This window comes from Nyctibius grandis, chromosome 11 (assembly GCF_013368605.1).
Source record: "Nyctibius grandis isolate bNycGra1 chromosome 11, bNycGra1.pri, whole genome shotgun sequence".
NCBI lineage: Eukaryota > Metazoa > Chordata > Aves > Nyctibiiformes > Nyctibiidae > Nyctibius > Nyctibius grandis.
Window position 1 is genome coordinate 25,719,121 of NC_090668.1, and position 16,287 is coordinate 25,735,407.

A 16,287-nucleotide genomic window follows, 5' to 3' on the forward strand; every position below is an offset into this window, starting at 1 on the left:
TTTTCAAGACTCAGTATCCCAAATTTAACCACAGATCTATGTGACAAAGCGATGTACCTGTGCTTGTGTGCAAGTCTGCTCCCAGGTGTGCTTGCTTAAGCTTGCCAGGCTCACTTGTGCTCAGCGAACAGTGTGAGCACTGAAAATCTGTAAAACGATAACGACATCAATAACCTTTGCCTTAATTTGAGTCAATCATTTGAGAGAAACTGTCAGTCTGTTCCAGGCTCTTATGGGAAAGTGCACTGGTATCAGCTAATTTACTTATTCAAAGCAGTTCCATGTCTGCAGCAGTGGAGTGGGAAGGCAGGTTAATTACTCATCAACAGAGAGAAAGGCTACTCATTTTTTTCTTTTAACTGCTGAGATTAAAGAAGTTGGGAGAAGGGAAGGGGAATGGTAATGGAATATTTCAGAATATTTTCTGGATCTCCTACAGGACAATGGAGTGGAGGAAACGTTCATTCTATGTGCCCTGGTCTAGTTGACAGGGTGGTGTCAGGCCAACGGTTGGATTCGATGATCCCAGAGGGCTCTTCCAACCTGGTTGATTCTGTGATTCTCTGACAAATGTACTGAGTAAATGAGAGACTAGCAAAAACACTTTCAGTGGAATAGAAGGGCTGGCGTGCTGTTCAGATGGAGAAGGATGGATTTGGGAGGAAAGATGTCTAGAATGGGACTGAGAATGATCAAAAAAGGTCAGGTTTTAAGAAGTTGCTTGCCTCAGCCTGGCACTCTTCAACTCTAAGTATTCTCAAACCTACTGATACTCCTTCCACTATGAATGCTTTCTGGAAAAGGAGAACAGGAATCTAGAGTTCTTCCTGCACTCAGAAGTGTTACTGCATTTTGACATGGACAGATTTATAATCTTTGATGAAATAGAATTTATTGGAATCATTCTATAGGCAAGAAAAACGAAGTAGAAAAGTGTGAGTTGACTAAACAGTCACCTTCGAGAATCTCATAGCAGTGAAAAGATCCTTGATGTCTAAATCTCTTTGCAAACCACAATTATAGATGTCCCTGATGCATGTTATTATTGAATGAAACTTAGGTATTTCTTCGTAGTTGAATGCCCTTAGGCCTCTGGTTTAGACCAACTTTGCCTGAAACAAAAGAGATTTTGCTTCATATATTATTTACTTTGGCCATTTAATTTAAATTGGCACTTGCTGTAACTCCTTAGTCATGTTCACTACAGAAAAGTTAATAATTCTGAGAGTTGTCTTAATTTCATCCCCAAAATATACATATTTATGGAAGTAGATGTCATGGTACTTCTTGGGCTTATTGTTCAGTTTAAATACACCTAAGAAAAAGCGTCAGCTTTGGCGTTACAGCAAGGGGAACGTAGAATAAAAATTGTCACTAATTTATTCCAAGTTTATTTAAAAGGTTTTTTTGATTTCTAGAAAAGAATAAGATGTTATTACTGTGTTTGCATTTAAGTCAAATAAAGCATGTGTGCTTTATTTGCATTAATGATTGGGCCACTCAATGTCAATTACTGACCTTTGTGAATTAGTAAGTGAATAAATGCAGATGAAATAAAGAGGGCTAATGTATCACAAAATATGTATTACTCGTAGATGAGTGGAGTTTAACCTTAATTATTTAGGCTAATAGATCATAATGATGTTCTAGTAAATGCACTGCAATATGTATTTAGAAAGTAATGATGTCCGTGTAGCTGAGAGCTTTCTGCAGCAGACTATAAGATATCATTATTTTGTCTGAGTTCAAGTTTATAAATGATCCAGATTATTAACATTTTCAGTTGTCTTCTAGAAAACTCTAATATATTTCTGTTCAGTATTTAAAAAAATTCAGAGGAAGCCACTAAGGTTTGAAATGATGGAATACTCTGTGTTACGTGTGGCTTAGAGTGAATTTAATAGCAATTGCATCACTTTAAGCACAGTTTATGAGCCCTGTTCTAGTTCATTATAAAACCAATTTATTACTTTCAGTGATATTAATAATCCTAATAGAATTTAAACTGTAAAACATGATTCAAAGCAATCCTTCAGACAAAAAGTCTGATCAAGGAAACTTTCCAGTTTAAAATGTAAATTTCAAAGTAGAAATTTTTAAAAAACTTGAAATTTTTGAACAAGATTATAAAATGTTACAAAGTCAAACCTACTTTTAGTCTTACGAGAAGAAATGCCATTAGATATGATTGTTACATGCTTAGTGATTCATGGGCCTGGTTATATACATGCTTTGTGATATATGAATTATTTAGTAAGAAAAATCACAATAATTTTGTTGTTCCTCAAAAATTTATAGGTTGACAGAAAAACAATTATGCAGCCCCTGAAGCTGGTCTGATGGGGTACAGTAACATCATAAATGATACATTTTTGCTCAATCCAACTGGTATAGTTTACACCATAATTTTTCAGTAATTATGTGTCATATCTAGACTTTAAAATATACATAAAACATGCTTGTAATCTGCTTTACTTCAAAATATGTTCATAATTTAACACAAGAACTAAACATGTAATAATTCAGCCTAAAGTTTACTGTTGTTTTTTTTCTTTTCAGTTCAAGATGAGTTTACTATGAGAAAGAGTTTTAAAAGATCTGAGACCAGATTCTGCTCCCACTGAATTGAAAGTAAGATCAATTTATTTCCTGATATTTGGTTCACAAACAGTCCTTTGCCTGTTCAAACCTGTGCAAAGTGACTGCAAGGGGTAGTGGGAAGGCATGGAAGGAACACAGCTGGTTTTCTACAAGTTTTAATGTCAGTTTTAAGGCATCTTAATCTGTACATGTATTGATCAAGCTGGTACACTTGGGCGATTCTTCCCTGGGAGATGCATTTTAGAGAAGAATATGTTTAGAAAGTCTGGACACTGTTGACCTCCTTTGTTCCTAAGCCTAAGGGAATTCAGTTTGCTGCACTTACTGGCAATCTGGAGATGTGGGAAGGAAAAAAAAGGTGAATTTCACCGTGATATGTTATTTTATCAGCATAAAAAGTTATGTATGAAGCTCTTTAAAAAAAAAAAGACATGAAAATGTATGCTACTAAAGCAAAGATCAGGTGCCATTTTCCCTAGGAAATGAAGAGCATATTGTTATTTATAATGCCTGTCTAGAAACTGGTACTGGGAGGAAATAGAGATGATAAATTGAATTTAGTGAATCAGGGACTGGCATTTAGATGCTGCTTCCTTGGAGTCTGTTTTATAGACTGAATTACATGTAATGTAGTACAGTACTGGTGATACAGTATTCCAAAATATTTGTGATAGTTAAAATGTTGAATAACATTTAGCACACGTAGTTAAGAAATGTTACAGGTCCTGGGACAGGAATATTCAAGAATAGGGCCAGGGGAGTCAGCTCGCTCTTTCTTCCTCCTTCTTTTATGGAGTTTTGGTAGAGGGACTCAAAACTTCATTATATGATGGGTGTGGTAGTGAAAAGGTAGAAAATTACTTGTGTTAGATAACTTCCTTTGCAGTGGGAATTAGAGAGGGAAACAAGTAATAACTTATTCCCTTACTTTTTGAGGGCCTTGCAAATTATCATGATAACCACGTTCCAGGCCATCAGTGGGGTGCAGCATTTTTTCCCTACCACTCACTGCCACTCCTGTGAGATCCTGCAGCATGGCGAATCAGATAATTTTAGTATTCTTCTGTGTCAGCATTCTGCTTTTCCTTGAAAACAAACATTTTGCTTTCCATGGCCATCTCTGTATCTCCTCTGTCCTCTCTAACCGCAATGGAAAGCAGCAGAGAGCAGCAGCAGACTGCAATGAGACAGTTGTTCTTGCGCTTGTAGCATAAAACCAGCCTGGAAGTCTGTGGCACTGACGGAGGATATTTCCCCCGCACAAATAAAAATAGGATTTATAAGTCGTGGGCTTCGTGATCTTACTGTAATTAAAGAACTGATAGATTGTTCCGTTGCAGATTTTTAATGTTATTTCATTGTGGATAGACAATAACTTTGGATACGTAATTATAAATAGGAAATCCGTGCATATTCCTTGCTGACACCATGTCATCTGGATTTAGTGGAGAAAATCACACTGCTTAATTATTTTTTTCTATGGCTTTCTGGAATTCTTGAAGTTCCTCTGTCAGAAACTTTTTAAGAGGAGATTCTTGGGGCAAACAAATACTGAACTTTAAGAATATTTTATGATGCATATTAAAAAATATCTATGTTCTTGCTATACAAATTTTCCCCCAACATTGAGGAAAAAAATGTAAAAATAGGTTTTGGTGAAGTTCAGTTCTCACAGCAGAAATTCTGCAGGGTGATAAAATAAATTTTAACTATTTGTTTCAAATGTTGATGTAGTTAGAATGAAATTTTCTTATGAAACGTGGGTTTTAAAGAAATAGGTGGCAAAACCAAACCTGTATCAAGAAACATGTTCTTGATGTTCTGTACTTCTTAAGATATAAAAACCGTTGAAGTTTGATTACAGCTGTATCAACACAAATCAGAATGAGGGATGAAGGTTATGATTAGCCCTGGAAAAATCTACATATTTATGCAAATTTGGCAAATTGAGTTGGTTTTCCCCATAGTCTTGTAAATGAAAAAGACATTTTAGAAAAATTGCGGTTCTATAGAAATTCTATGATTTTGTATCCTATTCTGTAAAATTTAATAGAAAATGAATCTGATTGAAATGAACCTGACTGAAAGGTATACAGGGACTGTAGGTAAAAGGTTCATTTAAACAGAAAGATGTCTGTGTGGGCAGCACCAGTCCCTTAGATACTTAGGAGTTGGGGCTCTATTAATTTCTAGTGTAGGAACCAAATTATGAGGTTATTGAACAGAGAGAGAATTTATCTCTGCTAATGGCCATTGAAAGATCCTTTTTTCTCTGAAGCTCAGACAATGTAGAATTCTTAATATGAGGAAGCTTGAAGATGTTTCAGGAATTAAATATGTTTTCTACTTCTTCCCCCTCTAAATTGATAATATAACTCAAATAGTCCCGTTTGTTGTATATGATAATGTGAGAGATTGTGATAAAACATCCAGCTGCACCACTGAACAGACAGGGAGAACTCTGTGATGAAAGAGTTTTACCCGGACGTCAGTGCAGGAGTTATTTAGTTGAGTATTCTGTAATTTGGAGAAAGAGCAAAGTATGTGGCAGCTATTACCAAAACTGCTTAAAGCACGTTAATACAGATGTTTGGCTATCACAGTAACGAGCAGAGCACAGAGCAGCTGTTTCCAGTGCCCCCAGTTGGGTTGTGGTCCGTCACAGAATCCCAGAATCAATGAGGGTGGAAGAACCCTCTGGGCTCATCAAGTCCAACCATTGCCCTGACACCACCATGGCAACTAGACCAGGGCACTAAGTGCCATGTCCAGGCTTTTCTTCAACCCCTCCAGAGATGGTGACTCCACCACCTCCCTGGGCAGCCGTCGGTGCGGGTCTGGGCAGGGACCGTGTGCGGGCTGCCTGAGCTGGCCCCGCACACACGCACAGCTTTATGTTTGCGTGTGTGTTTTTGTGTATTAGATGAAACAACCTAAAGACAAAAGCCCCGTGAGTTCTAAGGAGAAGCGGTCACTGGAGGAGACCCCAATTCATTACTCCCAATTTCGAAGACCGGCACCACTGGGGCCTTTCCACGCTTTTTATCTAACGCAGGCGTCCGCGCCTGGCTCTGATTGATGCTGTTTTAACAGTGGGTTTCCTGGTAAAAGCACAAAGCATAATGGGGCTTAAAAAAGAATTAAAACCGGTGCCGCTGCGCTTTCGGAAGCGCATCCCGGCCTCTCCCCGGGGCGGGCCGTCACAGCGCCGCCTCCTCCGCAACATGGCGCCGCCCCCGCTCCCACCTCCCCTTCCTCCTCCTCCTCCTCGCTTTGCGCCGCCTCCCGGCCCCTCCGTTTTGGTTCCGGGGCAGCGAGTCCTTCCTGCGGGCGGGGCAGGGCGGGGCGGTGCAGGCCGGGCCCCGCTCGCAGCCCCCGCGGCCTCCCGCAGCATGTGAGCCCGGCGGGGCGGGGATGCTCTGGCTGCTCTGCGGCCCCTCCCGCGCCATGGAGGGCCAGGCGCTGGTCATCCGCATCAAGATCCCCGACGGCGGCGCCGTCGACTGGACCGTTCACTCGGCGCCTCAGCTGCTCTTCAGGGACGTGCTGGTGAGTCCCAGCGGGGTGGCGGTCCCGGGGTGCCCCCCCCCTTCTCCTGCTGCCCGGGAGCAGCGGGGGGTGGCCGGGGGGGACGCGGCGCTCCGGGCGGGGCGCGGGGTCCGCGGGGCGTGAGCGCCGACTCGGGCGGGGAAAGTGGGAACAAAAACCCTCCCTGCAAAGCGAAAGGTGTTTCGGGTACGGGCTTTTTGGTGCGCATTGAAGTTTTGAAGGGAAAGTGGTTTTGGCAGAGGGTGGCAAAAGTCACGGGCCTGGGGCAGTGGCTGTGCCGCCCCCGTGCTTTAGGGGAGGTGATGCCGGAGCAGCAGTTCGGGGTGGTTTTGCTCTCCTGTGCTTGTTTGCGGTGTGAAGTTGTCAGGAGGAGCCGAACTGCAGAGCAGTGGTCTCAAGTCACCTGAAGGTTTGGTTCCTCCAAGGGCTTGGATGTGCAGTAAGGCCGGGCATGCTGCCTTGGCATGGTGGGGTGGGCACCAGGCACCGCTTCAGGGGGATCTAAAAAGTTGTCGTCTGGAAATTAGTGCTGGCGCGGTCACCGTGTGCTCTGCACGTGGGCTGTAGCTCTGCTCGCTTTTGATGCCATTGCCCGTTGCTGTGGGTTTGTTGTGTCTCCATTGCCCTGAACTGCCCTCAGCCCCTGCCTGCCTTATTTTCTCCCCACCTCCACATCAAGTGTATAAGGATCCTGTTTACTCACAAATGGCAATGGATATTTATCCTACTTACTCTTTCTTCTTCATTGCATCCTTAGCCCAAATAAAAGTCTAATCCTTGCATGCAGGTCACACATATTTTCTTCAGGATGCCCTCATCTTTCCTACATAATGCATCTCTGCTAGAGACTCTGTGTGCCCCTATTTCTCTAAAGAAAAGTCTTCCCCCACCACAAATCATGTGCATATTTAATTTCCTCTGTTGTTATTAATCTGGAGAGAGATTCTGCAGATCTCTTTCAACGTGTTGCATTTTACTGAGAAGACGTGGGGATTAAGGGGTTGATTTGCTGGAAAATGTTCGGTGTTGGGCTTGTTGGATTGTAGAGGTAATTGGAGCAGATGGCAGATATTCCAGGTTTCATTCTTCCTAACATTTAGCATTATCCAAGACTTTCTATGGATGGAGGAGAGGGAGCAGAACTTTTGACAGATCGGTGAGATTTTTTGAGAGGGGCAGTTTCCCCCTCCGAGGTTGCCATGAGTTTCCAGTGGTTACACAGCAAGCCTGGGACAACCCGCTCTACTCTTCAGAGACAAGCAGTGCAAATCTGAGCCAGATTTACTCCACATTATGCTTCATGTTTCCCAGTTTTTTGCTAAATAAAGCGAGATAATCACTGATGCTTGGACTGTCCTTTGGCATTTTAGAATTATTGGAAATGTAAGTTTGGTTGTATGACTTAAAAGTAAACACAGAAATATTGTCAGGCCGAGGGCATGGCTTGGCAAAACCATTTTGCTTTTTAGTTTTCATCCTTATTGCTTTAGCATAAAAGCAGCTGGGGGTGTGCGGGCCTTAAACTTGAGCTGTGTAGTCTGTTTAACAGGTAGGTTGAGAAAAAGTGCTGTTGAAGCTTAAGCTGCAGTAGGAACCAGAGCCTGGGGTTTACTCCGAGCCCTACAGGAGTGCTGGCCCTACGGGTGCTCCAGCAGTCTTTGGGGTCGCAGTGAGGTCCAGGGACCTGTCTCTAAAGCTAGAGAGGGCTTCAGGCAGCACAGCTGTAATTAGGTGGTGGGACCATATTTTACATGTGAGACTGCACCTGCAGTTTCTGTTGTAGGTCTGATAGTTGCTCCATCAGGTTGCAGCTGGGGCTGGTGTGTGACTTTTTGACCTTAAGTTAAAATGAATTTGTGTGTTCAGTGGTGATACAATACTAAGAGATGGCATGGATTTGGGAGCCAGATCTCAAACAAGCAGAAGCACAATAGTCCATCTGTTGAAGTGGCTCTGATAGGCTTTACCTGCATCGATTTATTAGTTGTATCAGGGCAAAATACTGGGCTCGGGTCTAGTGCGTTACCCATAACCGTGCCCTGCTGTGAGGAGTTTGGGTAATTGCCTCTAGCGTGCTGAGAAGAGAGCTCGACAGAGCCCTTGACATCTGAAGTGATCAATGGACAACATGGGACCTTGAGAAGCACCCAAATCATCCACACCTGCAGTAGCCTTCAGTCATGTGGAACTGATGCTTCCCGAGAGCTGTGGCCACTCTTAAGTGTGGAGGAAGTGAATGGGTAAGGGAGGACATCTCAGGCAAATCTTCATCTTGGCACATCTTCAGGTTGGTGAGGACTTGTTTTTTACTGCTAATATGTTTAGGGAGGCAGTTACGTAGGGGTTCTGTCGTAGAATAGGCATGACAAATCAAAGCAGAGGGACTGTGATATAACGGGTCACGCAGAGCGTTCTCCTGCCACCAGATGGGCAGTTCCCATGATCAGCAAGCCTCAAGTTTACTTAGGCAAGAGATCCCCACTCGAAGGCCAAAAACTGCAGGCGGGCTTTGCTAAAGCATTGTGAATACAAATGAGTGTAGCCTTGCAGGATTTCAGGCTGGCATATGTCTTCCTTTATCAGAGAAGAAGCTGCGGCCTCTTTTCCCAGGCAACCAGCGCTAGGACAAGAGGACACAGCCTCAAGCTTTGCCAGGGGAGGTTCAGGTTGGCCATTAGGAAGCATTTCTTCTCAGCAAGGGTCATTAGCCATTGGAAGGGGCTGCCCAGGGAGGTGGTGGAGTCACCATCTCTGGAGGGGTTTAAGACAAGACTGGACACGGCACTTAGTGCCCTGGTCTAGTTGCCATGGTGGTGTCAGGGCAATGGTTGGACTCGATGATCCCAGAGGGCTCTTCCAACCTGATTGATTCTGTGATTCTGTGTGGAGTCACCAAATATCCTGTCCGTAGCCATAGAATAACCTGTTGGAGTCCAGGCGTCGGATCCTCAGTGCAACACCTTACACACTAAATGATAAATTTCTTCAATTTCAACTGCTCTAATTCCGTCTCTTGGAGGAGCCTTTAGAGGTACTGAACTATGTGTTCAAGTTGGAAAACCTGATACCTGCAGGTTGGTGCTGGTGGTTGGCCTTGACTCAGTAGGGTGGTTGCTTGACCTGTGGAAGCAGCACTGCTGTACGCTTTAAGGTTAGGCATTTGCTTGAGTACTTTCCTAAACTGGATGCCAAGAGTTGTTCTTCATGATGTCACTTTAAATACGTTCTGTGTATATCAACCTGTAAGTTACCAGTAAACAGATTTATTTTAAAGGCACCACTAAATGAATTACAATAAGCTTGTTTTTTCTTCATCAGGCTGTCTAGATTTGTTTGCCCTAGCTGTCAGTGGAGTATTTAAGCACTTGGTGTTAATTCAGGATAACTTCATGATGTCATGCTGAGATGAAACAAGTTTTAATTGGAACGGGAGTGAGGGCTGTGGTTTCAGTATTTATTGTTTAAAGCAGTGCTTTCACGTTTTCTGCTTCCTCACCCAAGAGATAAGTGCTCCACAGCTCTTAGAGAGAGCAGATTTAAGGGAGTTCTTGTTTCAGCCGCTGTTTCGTGTTTTTTCTTTTCATTGTTAGAGGCTTTTCAGTTTTGTAAGATAAAATAGAAGCAATCGTGTATGGGAGCCCACTTGAATGATGTCTACAAGTTGTAGTATTTCATTGCTTGTGATCTCTGTTGTGATGGTAGAAAATCATCGCGCGTAATCTGTTGAAATTTAGAGTAATCCTTTAAGCTTGGGTCACTGAGAGGTCTGCTCAATGTTTGAACATGGGAGTCTTGGGTAGCTGATGAAAATACTATGGTAACAACAGAGAAATGGTGTGATTTGCCTCCCTCCCACCTCCTGCAAGGCGAGTTTTTCTCAGGTGCATCTATTAAATAGAAATACTGAAAGCTGACTGGGGCAAAGTTTTTTGTGGCTGTTGGTAGGGTTTTCTTTTAAACTATTTACACCATAACTCTGTCTTACACTAAATACAGTTCTGAAATTCATGTGCTTGGTTATTACTTATTTTAAAGAATCCTGATATATAGAAAAAGTTATTCAGAATAGGAAAAAAAAAAAAAGAAAAGAATTTACCATCACTATTTCAGTGCTACCACAGCTTTGGGAGTCTTGGAGCTTTCCTAGCAGGCATTTGGGGCCATCAGAACTGTCTCTGTCTCACTGCCATGCTCACACACCTCTCAAGCACAGTTTGTAAATACCCCAGAACTGGGGTCCTTCTGTGATAGTTTTTAAATCCATTTAGTGGAAGCATCTGTGTGCCCACATAAGAGTGTTTTACAAGTGGCTTAAATCTAACACAATTAAAGTGTGTTTGCTGAAGAATTTTTGATGTTTAACTAAATAGATTTAGAAATAATTAGTTAACAGCACAGTCTTCTGTTTAGGCAAGACTTTAATTTCATGTTAGGAGCAGAGGGTACAGCTTGGCTGGCTTTTGACAGAGGACTGAGAGAGCTGTCAAACCCTGTAGAAGAATTTAAATGGCAGAATTTTTATTAATGTGGCAGCAATATTTGGTGTTTGTTTTTTTTTTTTCTCTTTTGGCTCCACAAATTTACAATCTACATCATTAGGTAAGCTGTATTGCACATCTTTTGTCTTTTTGTGTACAATTAGTAGTTTGAATTACGTACTGTTGAGTTATTTTATCATCTAAAATGAAAAGACAACATGAGAAAGTTTTAGAAATATTATGTCCTTCACTTAGCTCTGTGGAAATCTTTAGGTTGCTTTTGCTGCTTTCTCATTGTGTTAATTGTGTCTTTTTGACATTGCACAGAATGTTTAATTTCCTGGTTTTAGATTAAATGAAAAAACAGAGAAAACAAAAGTGACAGGACAGTGATCACTAAAGCTTTGATACGAGGGGGTGGTGCTTAGCACCCCAAGATGCTCACAGTGTACGTACTACAATAAATATTGTTGTTCATTAATTTCTAATCACTTTGTGACACTGTCAGTGGAGAGATTGACGTGAGAAATCAGGCAGCAGGAAGGAAAAAAAACATGCTGTGCATTTATGCCGTGCCCTGACGTGACACATTGCAGCCTCGCAAAGGCTGACACCAGCACATGCACGGGGAGGCCGGGATGACTGCAGTCTGAGCAGCTTTTTTCCACTGAATTTTGAGTAAATCCTGTATGTAAAGGCAAAAAAAAAAATAAAATAAAAGATCTCCTCCTCTTGGTTTAGTTGTACAGGAAAGGCTTGTGATGTGCCTAGAGACAGCACCAAGGACAAGCTGTTCCATTGCCTTTCCAGGGATGGAGGTGAGGCTGACTGGTCTGTAGTTACCCAGATCCTCCTTTTTGAAGACTGGAGTGACATCTGTACTGATTTGTGTTGTGTGCTAAAAAGTTTGTCATTTTGGGGCAGTGGTGAGGAGCAGGACTTTAAGTCTTCTGCCTGCAGCTGGGGACCAATTAAGGTGATTTGCTCTAAATCATCTCAGGCATTTCCCATTTGATATATAACTAATTCTTCTTTACATTTTAGGATGTCATCGGTCAAGTTTTGCCAGATGCAACGACAACAGCATTTGAGTGTAAGTATGACTTGTATAAACTGTCTCCTTTGTCACATTATAAGGCTGTCATTTTTTAGATAAATAGTGTTTACTTTCATTATATGTTACAGTTAAATATTTATGCATTAATGCAAGTTTAATGCTGATACTGAACTAAGCGATATTTTATTATTTAATCACATCTCAAATGAGCATATTTCTACAATATAGCTTTAATTACCAGCATGACCTTACCATGCTCTTACTCCTCACTGCAATTATATGGCTGGAACTAAATGAAAAGTATAAAGTACCTATAGGTCTAAGTTTAAAATTTTAATCCTCCATTGGAAGAAACCAAAAGAGCAGCAGCTTTTGCAGAAATCTTCTACAACACAGAGATTTTGTACCAAATATAGCAGCATTAGAGATTAATGTTTCTTTTCACTGCAACAAATGTCTGTGTTTTTTTTTGCTAGAAGGACTGCTGTGTTTTTAGCTTTCCTTTTTTCCTTCTGCTGGGCTCAAGCTAGATACACCATCTTCTCTGTCTCCCATGCAAGAGCAGGGGGTACGAGTAGTTACTCAGCTTCAGCTCCTGGAGGAGGTATGAGAGCTGCAGGAAATGACACCTGGTTAGGCTTGGGTGGTAGGAATAACTTCTAAAAGGCCGTGTGGGTCTGGTTGAGGAGCTGGGAAAAGTAGCTTCTGTGTAGGATCTGAGCAAGCTGTAGGTTGGGGTTGTCCATAATGGCACTTGCATCTCGTGAAGGTGGTGATACTGTGCTTGTGCTGAGGTAGGAAAGCTCTCGGTGAGTACGTGAGTGCAGATTTAGACCTATATCTGCTAATATCTATTTCAGCTCTATTCTTTGAACCCTGTTTATTTTTATTTTTGGAGGGATTCCTGGGGGATTGTCCTATCTGAGAGCAATAAGCTGCAAAGGAATCAAACATCTGTGTCTTAGGGGATAGGATACTGAACTAGAGTTTTCTTCCAAGTGAAGAGGGCTCCTGCTGTTCCCTTTTAGTGTTGTGTTGGTTTTTTTTCTGAGTAACTCTGTTTCCTTTGATAGAGATGAAATAGCAAGGAGCTGGAGGGGATTAGAAGTGTTACATGAGTGAGGTGGTGATGCTGAAGGTGAGAGAGCAGATACAACAAAATAGGGCCTTGCATTCTTGTTAGTGTTTCTCCCCTTCTTAGAGCTTTTTGGATAATTCTGCATGTAGATAATCAAAGGAAACATGTTTTATGGTCCTTCAAGTACTATTTAGTGCTTTGTATTTTTCTTTTCTTATGTTTCTGTTTTCCCCCTCGTAAAACACCAGAAACCTAAGAATGGAGATTATAAGTGTTATTTGTCTGTAGCCCTGACATTTCTCCTGCCCTGCTTTTTAAAACAAGACTTTCTAAAGAGACTTGAGCAACACCACGCTCCAGACCTTGCCTTTTTTTTTAATTTTATGATTTGTTAATATTTCTTTTACATCCCTCCCACATCACACATTAGCTTTGTTTGAACTTCATGCACCAGTAGCAGTTGCTGCAATCAGGGCAGTAGCCCATATTAATGGTACCATGTGTAGAACTTTTCCTGGAAATACTTATTTCCTTGTGTCTTCTAACATCTGCTTCTGTGCTTTCAGTACGTGTCTCTAGCCTGTCATTTACATCTGCACAAAACCATTTCCCTTGCCATTTAACTGGCATCTAAAATATGTTTTGTATATTGATGCGTGGTTTTTCTGGTGACTTTTTCCATATCGAATGCCTGGATTTTACCAGCTTCAGCTTCATCCTCACCTGCTTCATTGCTTCTTCAGCTGTGGATAATTGCCATCCACAGGCTCCTCTACTATGTGTTTAGTTATTGTTATCTACAGTGAACCATCCACTGCAGCTCCTACCTGGGGCTGCGCTTCTCCTGTTGGACCCTGATGTGGATTTCACCGTTGTATTCCACATCGCTACAAATAAAATCGCTAACAACATATGGCCTGTTATGCTCCTTTTATCCAAACTCTGCCATTTTGTATATTTGTGACACACTGAAGATTGCTCCATAATATTTGTTTACCATCTGCTGCGCTCTGTTCGGTATCTTGCGAGGATTTCTTCCTCCATTTTAAGTGACATTAGCAAAATCCAGCCAGTACGTAGGCTTTTGTGGTTCTACTTTTGCTTTCCTAATGTGCTGGAAAATCGTATTGCTGTGCTCTAGGCAAGTAGAGAAGCCTTGAAATCTTTCTGAACCCATGTGCCATATCTAGCTAGTTTTTGGGTTGTACCCACTTAAATGTCATGGTAGGGGGGCAAAGGATCTCTGCACAGATACAAGAAATGTATTTTTTATCTGGTTTTGCTCTTTACAGGCATTGCCTGGCTATTTTAGATTTGGCTCTTTTAATGCCAGGTAACACTTTCTGCTTTTTATCAACATATTTTTAATTTATTCTCTTTGTACCACCATCAGGAACTTGCAGTTCTGAGAACTTTGGAGTTAATTTCTTAATCATTTGCAATGAATAGTGTGTGATTTTTCTTTTTTTTTTTTAACAAAACATTTTACAAATGGGCCCTAAGAGTTTTCCAGATTTTTTCTTTTTTTGGTGGTCCCAGCTCAGTCTGTGCCCTCAAGCCAGGACTGTTTATCAGCTTTTATCTCCATGTATTCATCTCTCTCTGTCATGTTTCCCCTCCTCTGCATTTTACTCTGATCCCTTCTCGTCGATGCGTGTTCCCTATTCCAACAGCTGCTTCTTCAGCCTTTCTTACTCCGTTACACACTGCGACTGGGACTTGGGTTTGGGCCAGGGAGCAGTTTTACAACTCCTCCTCCGTTCTGCCTAAAATGTTTCCAGGCAAGGAAGCGCTCAGTTTCAACTCACTAACTCTTCTTAATCTTTCCATCATTCATGACTCGCTGCAGGCTGGTAACCCCAGCAAGTAGTTCTAGCAATCTGGCAGTTCACCAGTTAAATTTCCATGTAGGACATCGCTGTGCTCTCTCATTCCTCTTCCAGTGTCCCATAGCTCTCTTCCAGTACATTTTTAAAGTGTAATTCTAAGATTTTTATGTTACTTTTTCCCCCTTATTATTTCTCTCTTGTTGTTTTGCTCACTCTTCTGCATTGTTTTGCTTTTTGCATCATAGCCTCAGAATTACCTGCTAGGTTTTCAGAGGCAAAATGGTCAAACTAATTTTCTCCGTTAATTTTAATTTGTTGACTCGGATCTGTTCACAGACTCTTTGGAAAACTAGGAGGAAGAGTGAGTTTTCATCTGGAGACATAATGGCACTTTTTTTTTATGCTGATGTAATCCACAGGGGCTGTGATTGCAGGGAGCACGTGTATCAGTTAGAGTCACAGAATCACAGAATCAATGAGGTTTGAAGAGCCCTCTGGGATCACCGAGTCCAACCATTGCCCTGACACCACCATGGCAAGTAGACCAGGGCACTAAGTGCCATGTCCAGGCTTTTCTTAAACCCCTCCAGAGATGGTGACTCCACCACCTCCCTGGGCAGCCCCTTCCAATGGCTAATGACCCTTGCTGAGAAGAAATGCTTCCTCATGTCCAACCTGAACCTCCCCTGGCCAAGCTTGAGGCTGTGTCCTCTTGTCCTAGCGCTGGTTGCCTGGGAGAAGAGGCCGACTCCCACTGCGCTACAACCTCCCTTCAGGTAGTTGTAGACTGCACTAAGGTCACCTCTGAGCCTCCTCTTCTCCAGGCTAAACACCCCCAGCTCCCTCAGCCGTTCCTTGTAGGTCAGACCCTCCAGACCCTTCCCCAGCTTGGTCACCCTCCATCTGACGATGAGTCCTCACATCTAGAGAGATGGGGACAGACAGACAGACTGCCCCAGCCTTTGCTCACGTCCCGAGCTGGTCAGGAGCAAACCTGCTCCAGTCCTGAAGCCGTATAAATGCACTCGCTCGTCTCCGTGTCTTCACCCTTTGGTATTTAATAGGTGTTTGAAATCTGGTTTGTAAGTTGCTCCTTGGTCTCCTGGTGGGCGTTAGCTCGGGCAGAGCACTTTGCTTTTGTAACTATACGGCTTTCTGACCAGCTTGCTTGCAACTTGGAGCACGGGCAGAATTGTTCTGGTCTCTCCGTCCTCGCGTGTGCGGGTGTCTCCTGACATGCTGACCCCATCAGCTTTCAGGATGAGGTGGGTGTCTTGGGCTTTTTAAATATCCCAACTCAAACCGGCCCACGTGTTTGAGATTCTCCACAATAGATGTTTTCTGGCCAGAAAGGTGTGTGAATTTGTCAGCGTTCTTTGGTATCAGTTGGATGTTTCGTTGTTGTTTTATTTTCAAAGAGCTCCCTGTCCAGAGGGGAAAAACAAATGTAAAACTGGGCTGTACACCAATGTGCTTCAGTTTTGGGGTTTTTTTTAATAAGTATCTAAGGAAGATATTTAAATTGCGGCAGGCAAAAATTGGAGACAGATCATTAACCCCTCCCTTCTCCCCCAAAGCTAGAGCAATAAAAAGAAATTATCATTTTGTAGCTGATTTGGAGGGGAAGGATCTGTTCCATTCATCTGGCGACTGGCGCAGCTCTCGGTGAAAGAGGACGAGCTTTTTCACAAGGAT

General features: G+C 42.4%; 1 protein-coding gene across 4 annotated transcripts in view; it reads left to right on the forward strand.

Annotated features, from left to right (window-relative positions):
* The first annotated feature begins 5,920 nt into the window (after window positions 1–5,920).
* Window positions 5,921–16,287, forward strand: part of MAP2K5 (mitogen-activated protein kinase kinase 5) — a 134,516-nt gene continuing 124,149 nt past the window's right edge. For all 4 annotated transcript variants that reach the window (XR_011048940.1, XM_068409968.1, XM_068409969.1 and 1 more), the window contains exons 1-2: window positions 5,921–6,150; window positions 11,673–11,721. Coding sequence is in view for 3 of the 4 variants with exons in the window: in XM_068409968.1 (XP_068266069.1) it covers window positions 6,016–6,150; window positions 11,673–11,721 (184 nt within the window). In the remaining variant the exon portion in view is untranslated. The remainder of the gene's footprint in view (window positions 6,151–11,672; window positions 11,722–16,287) is intronic.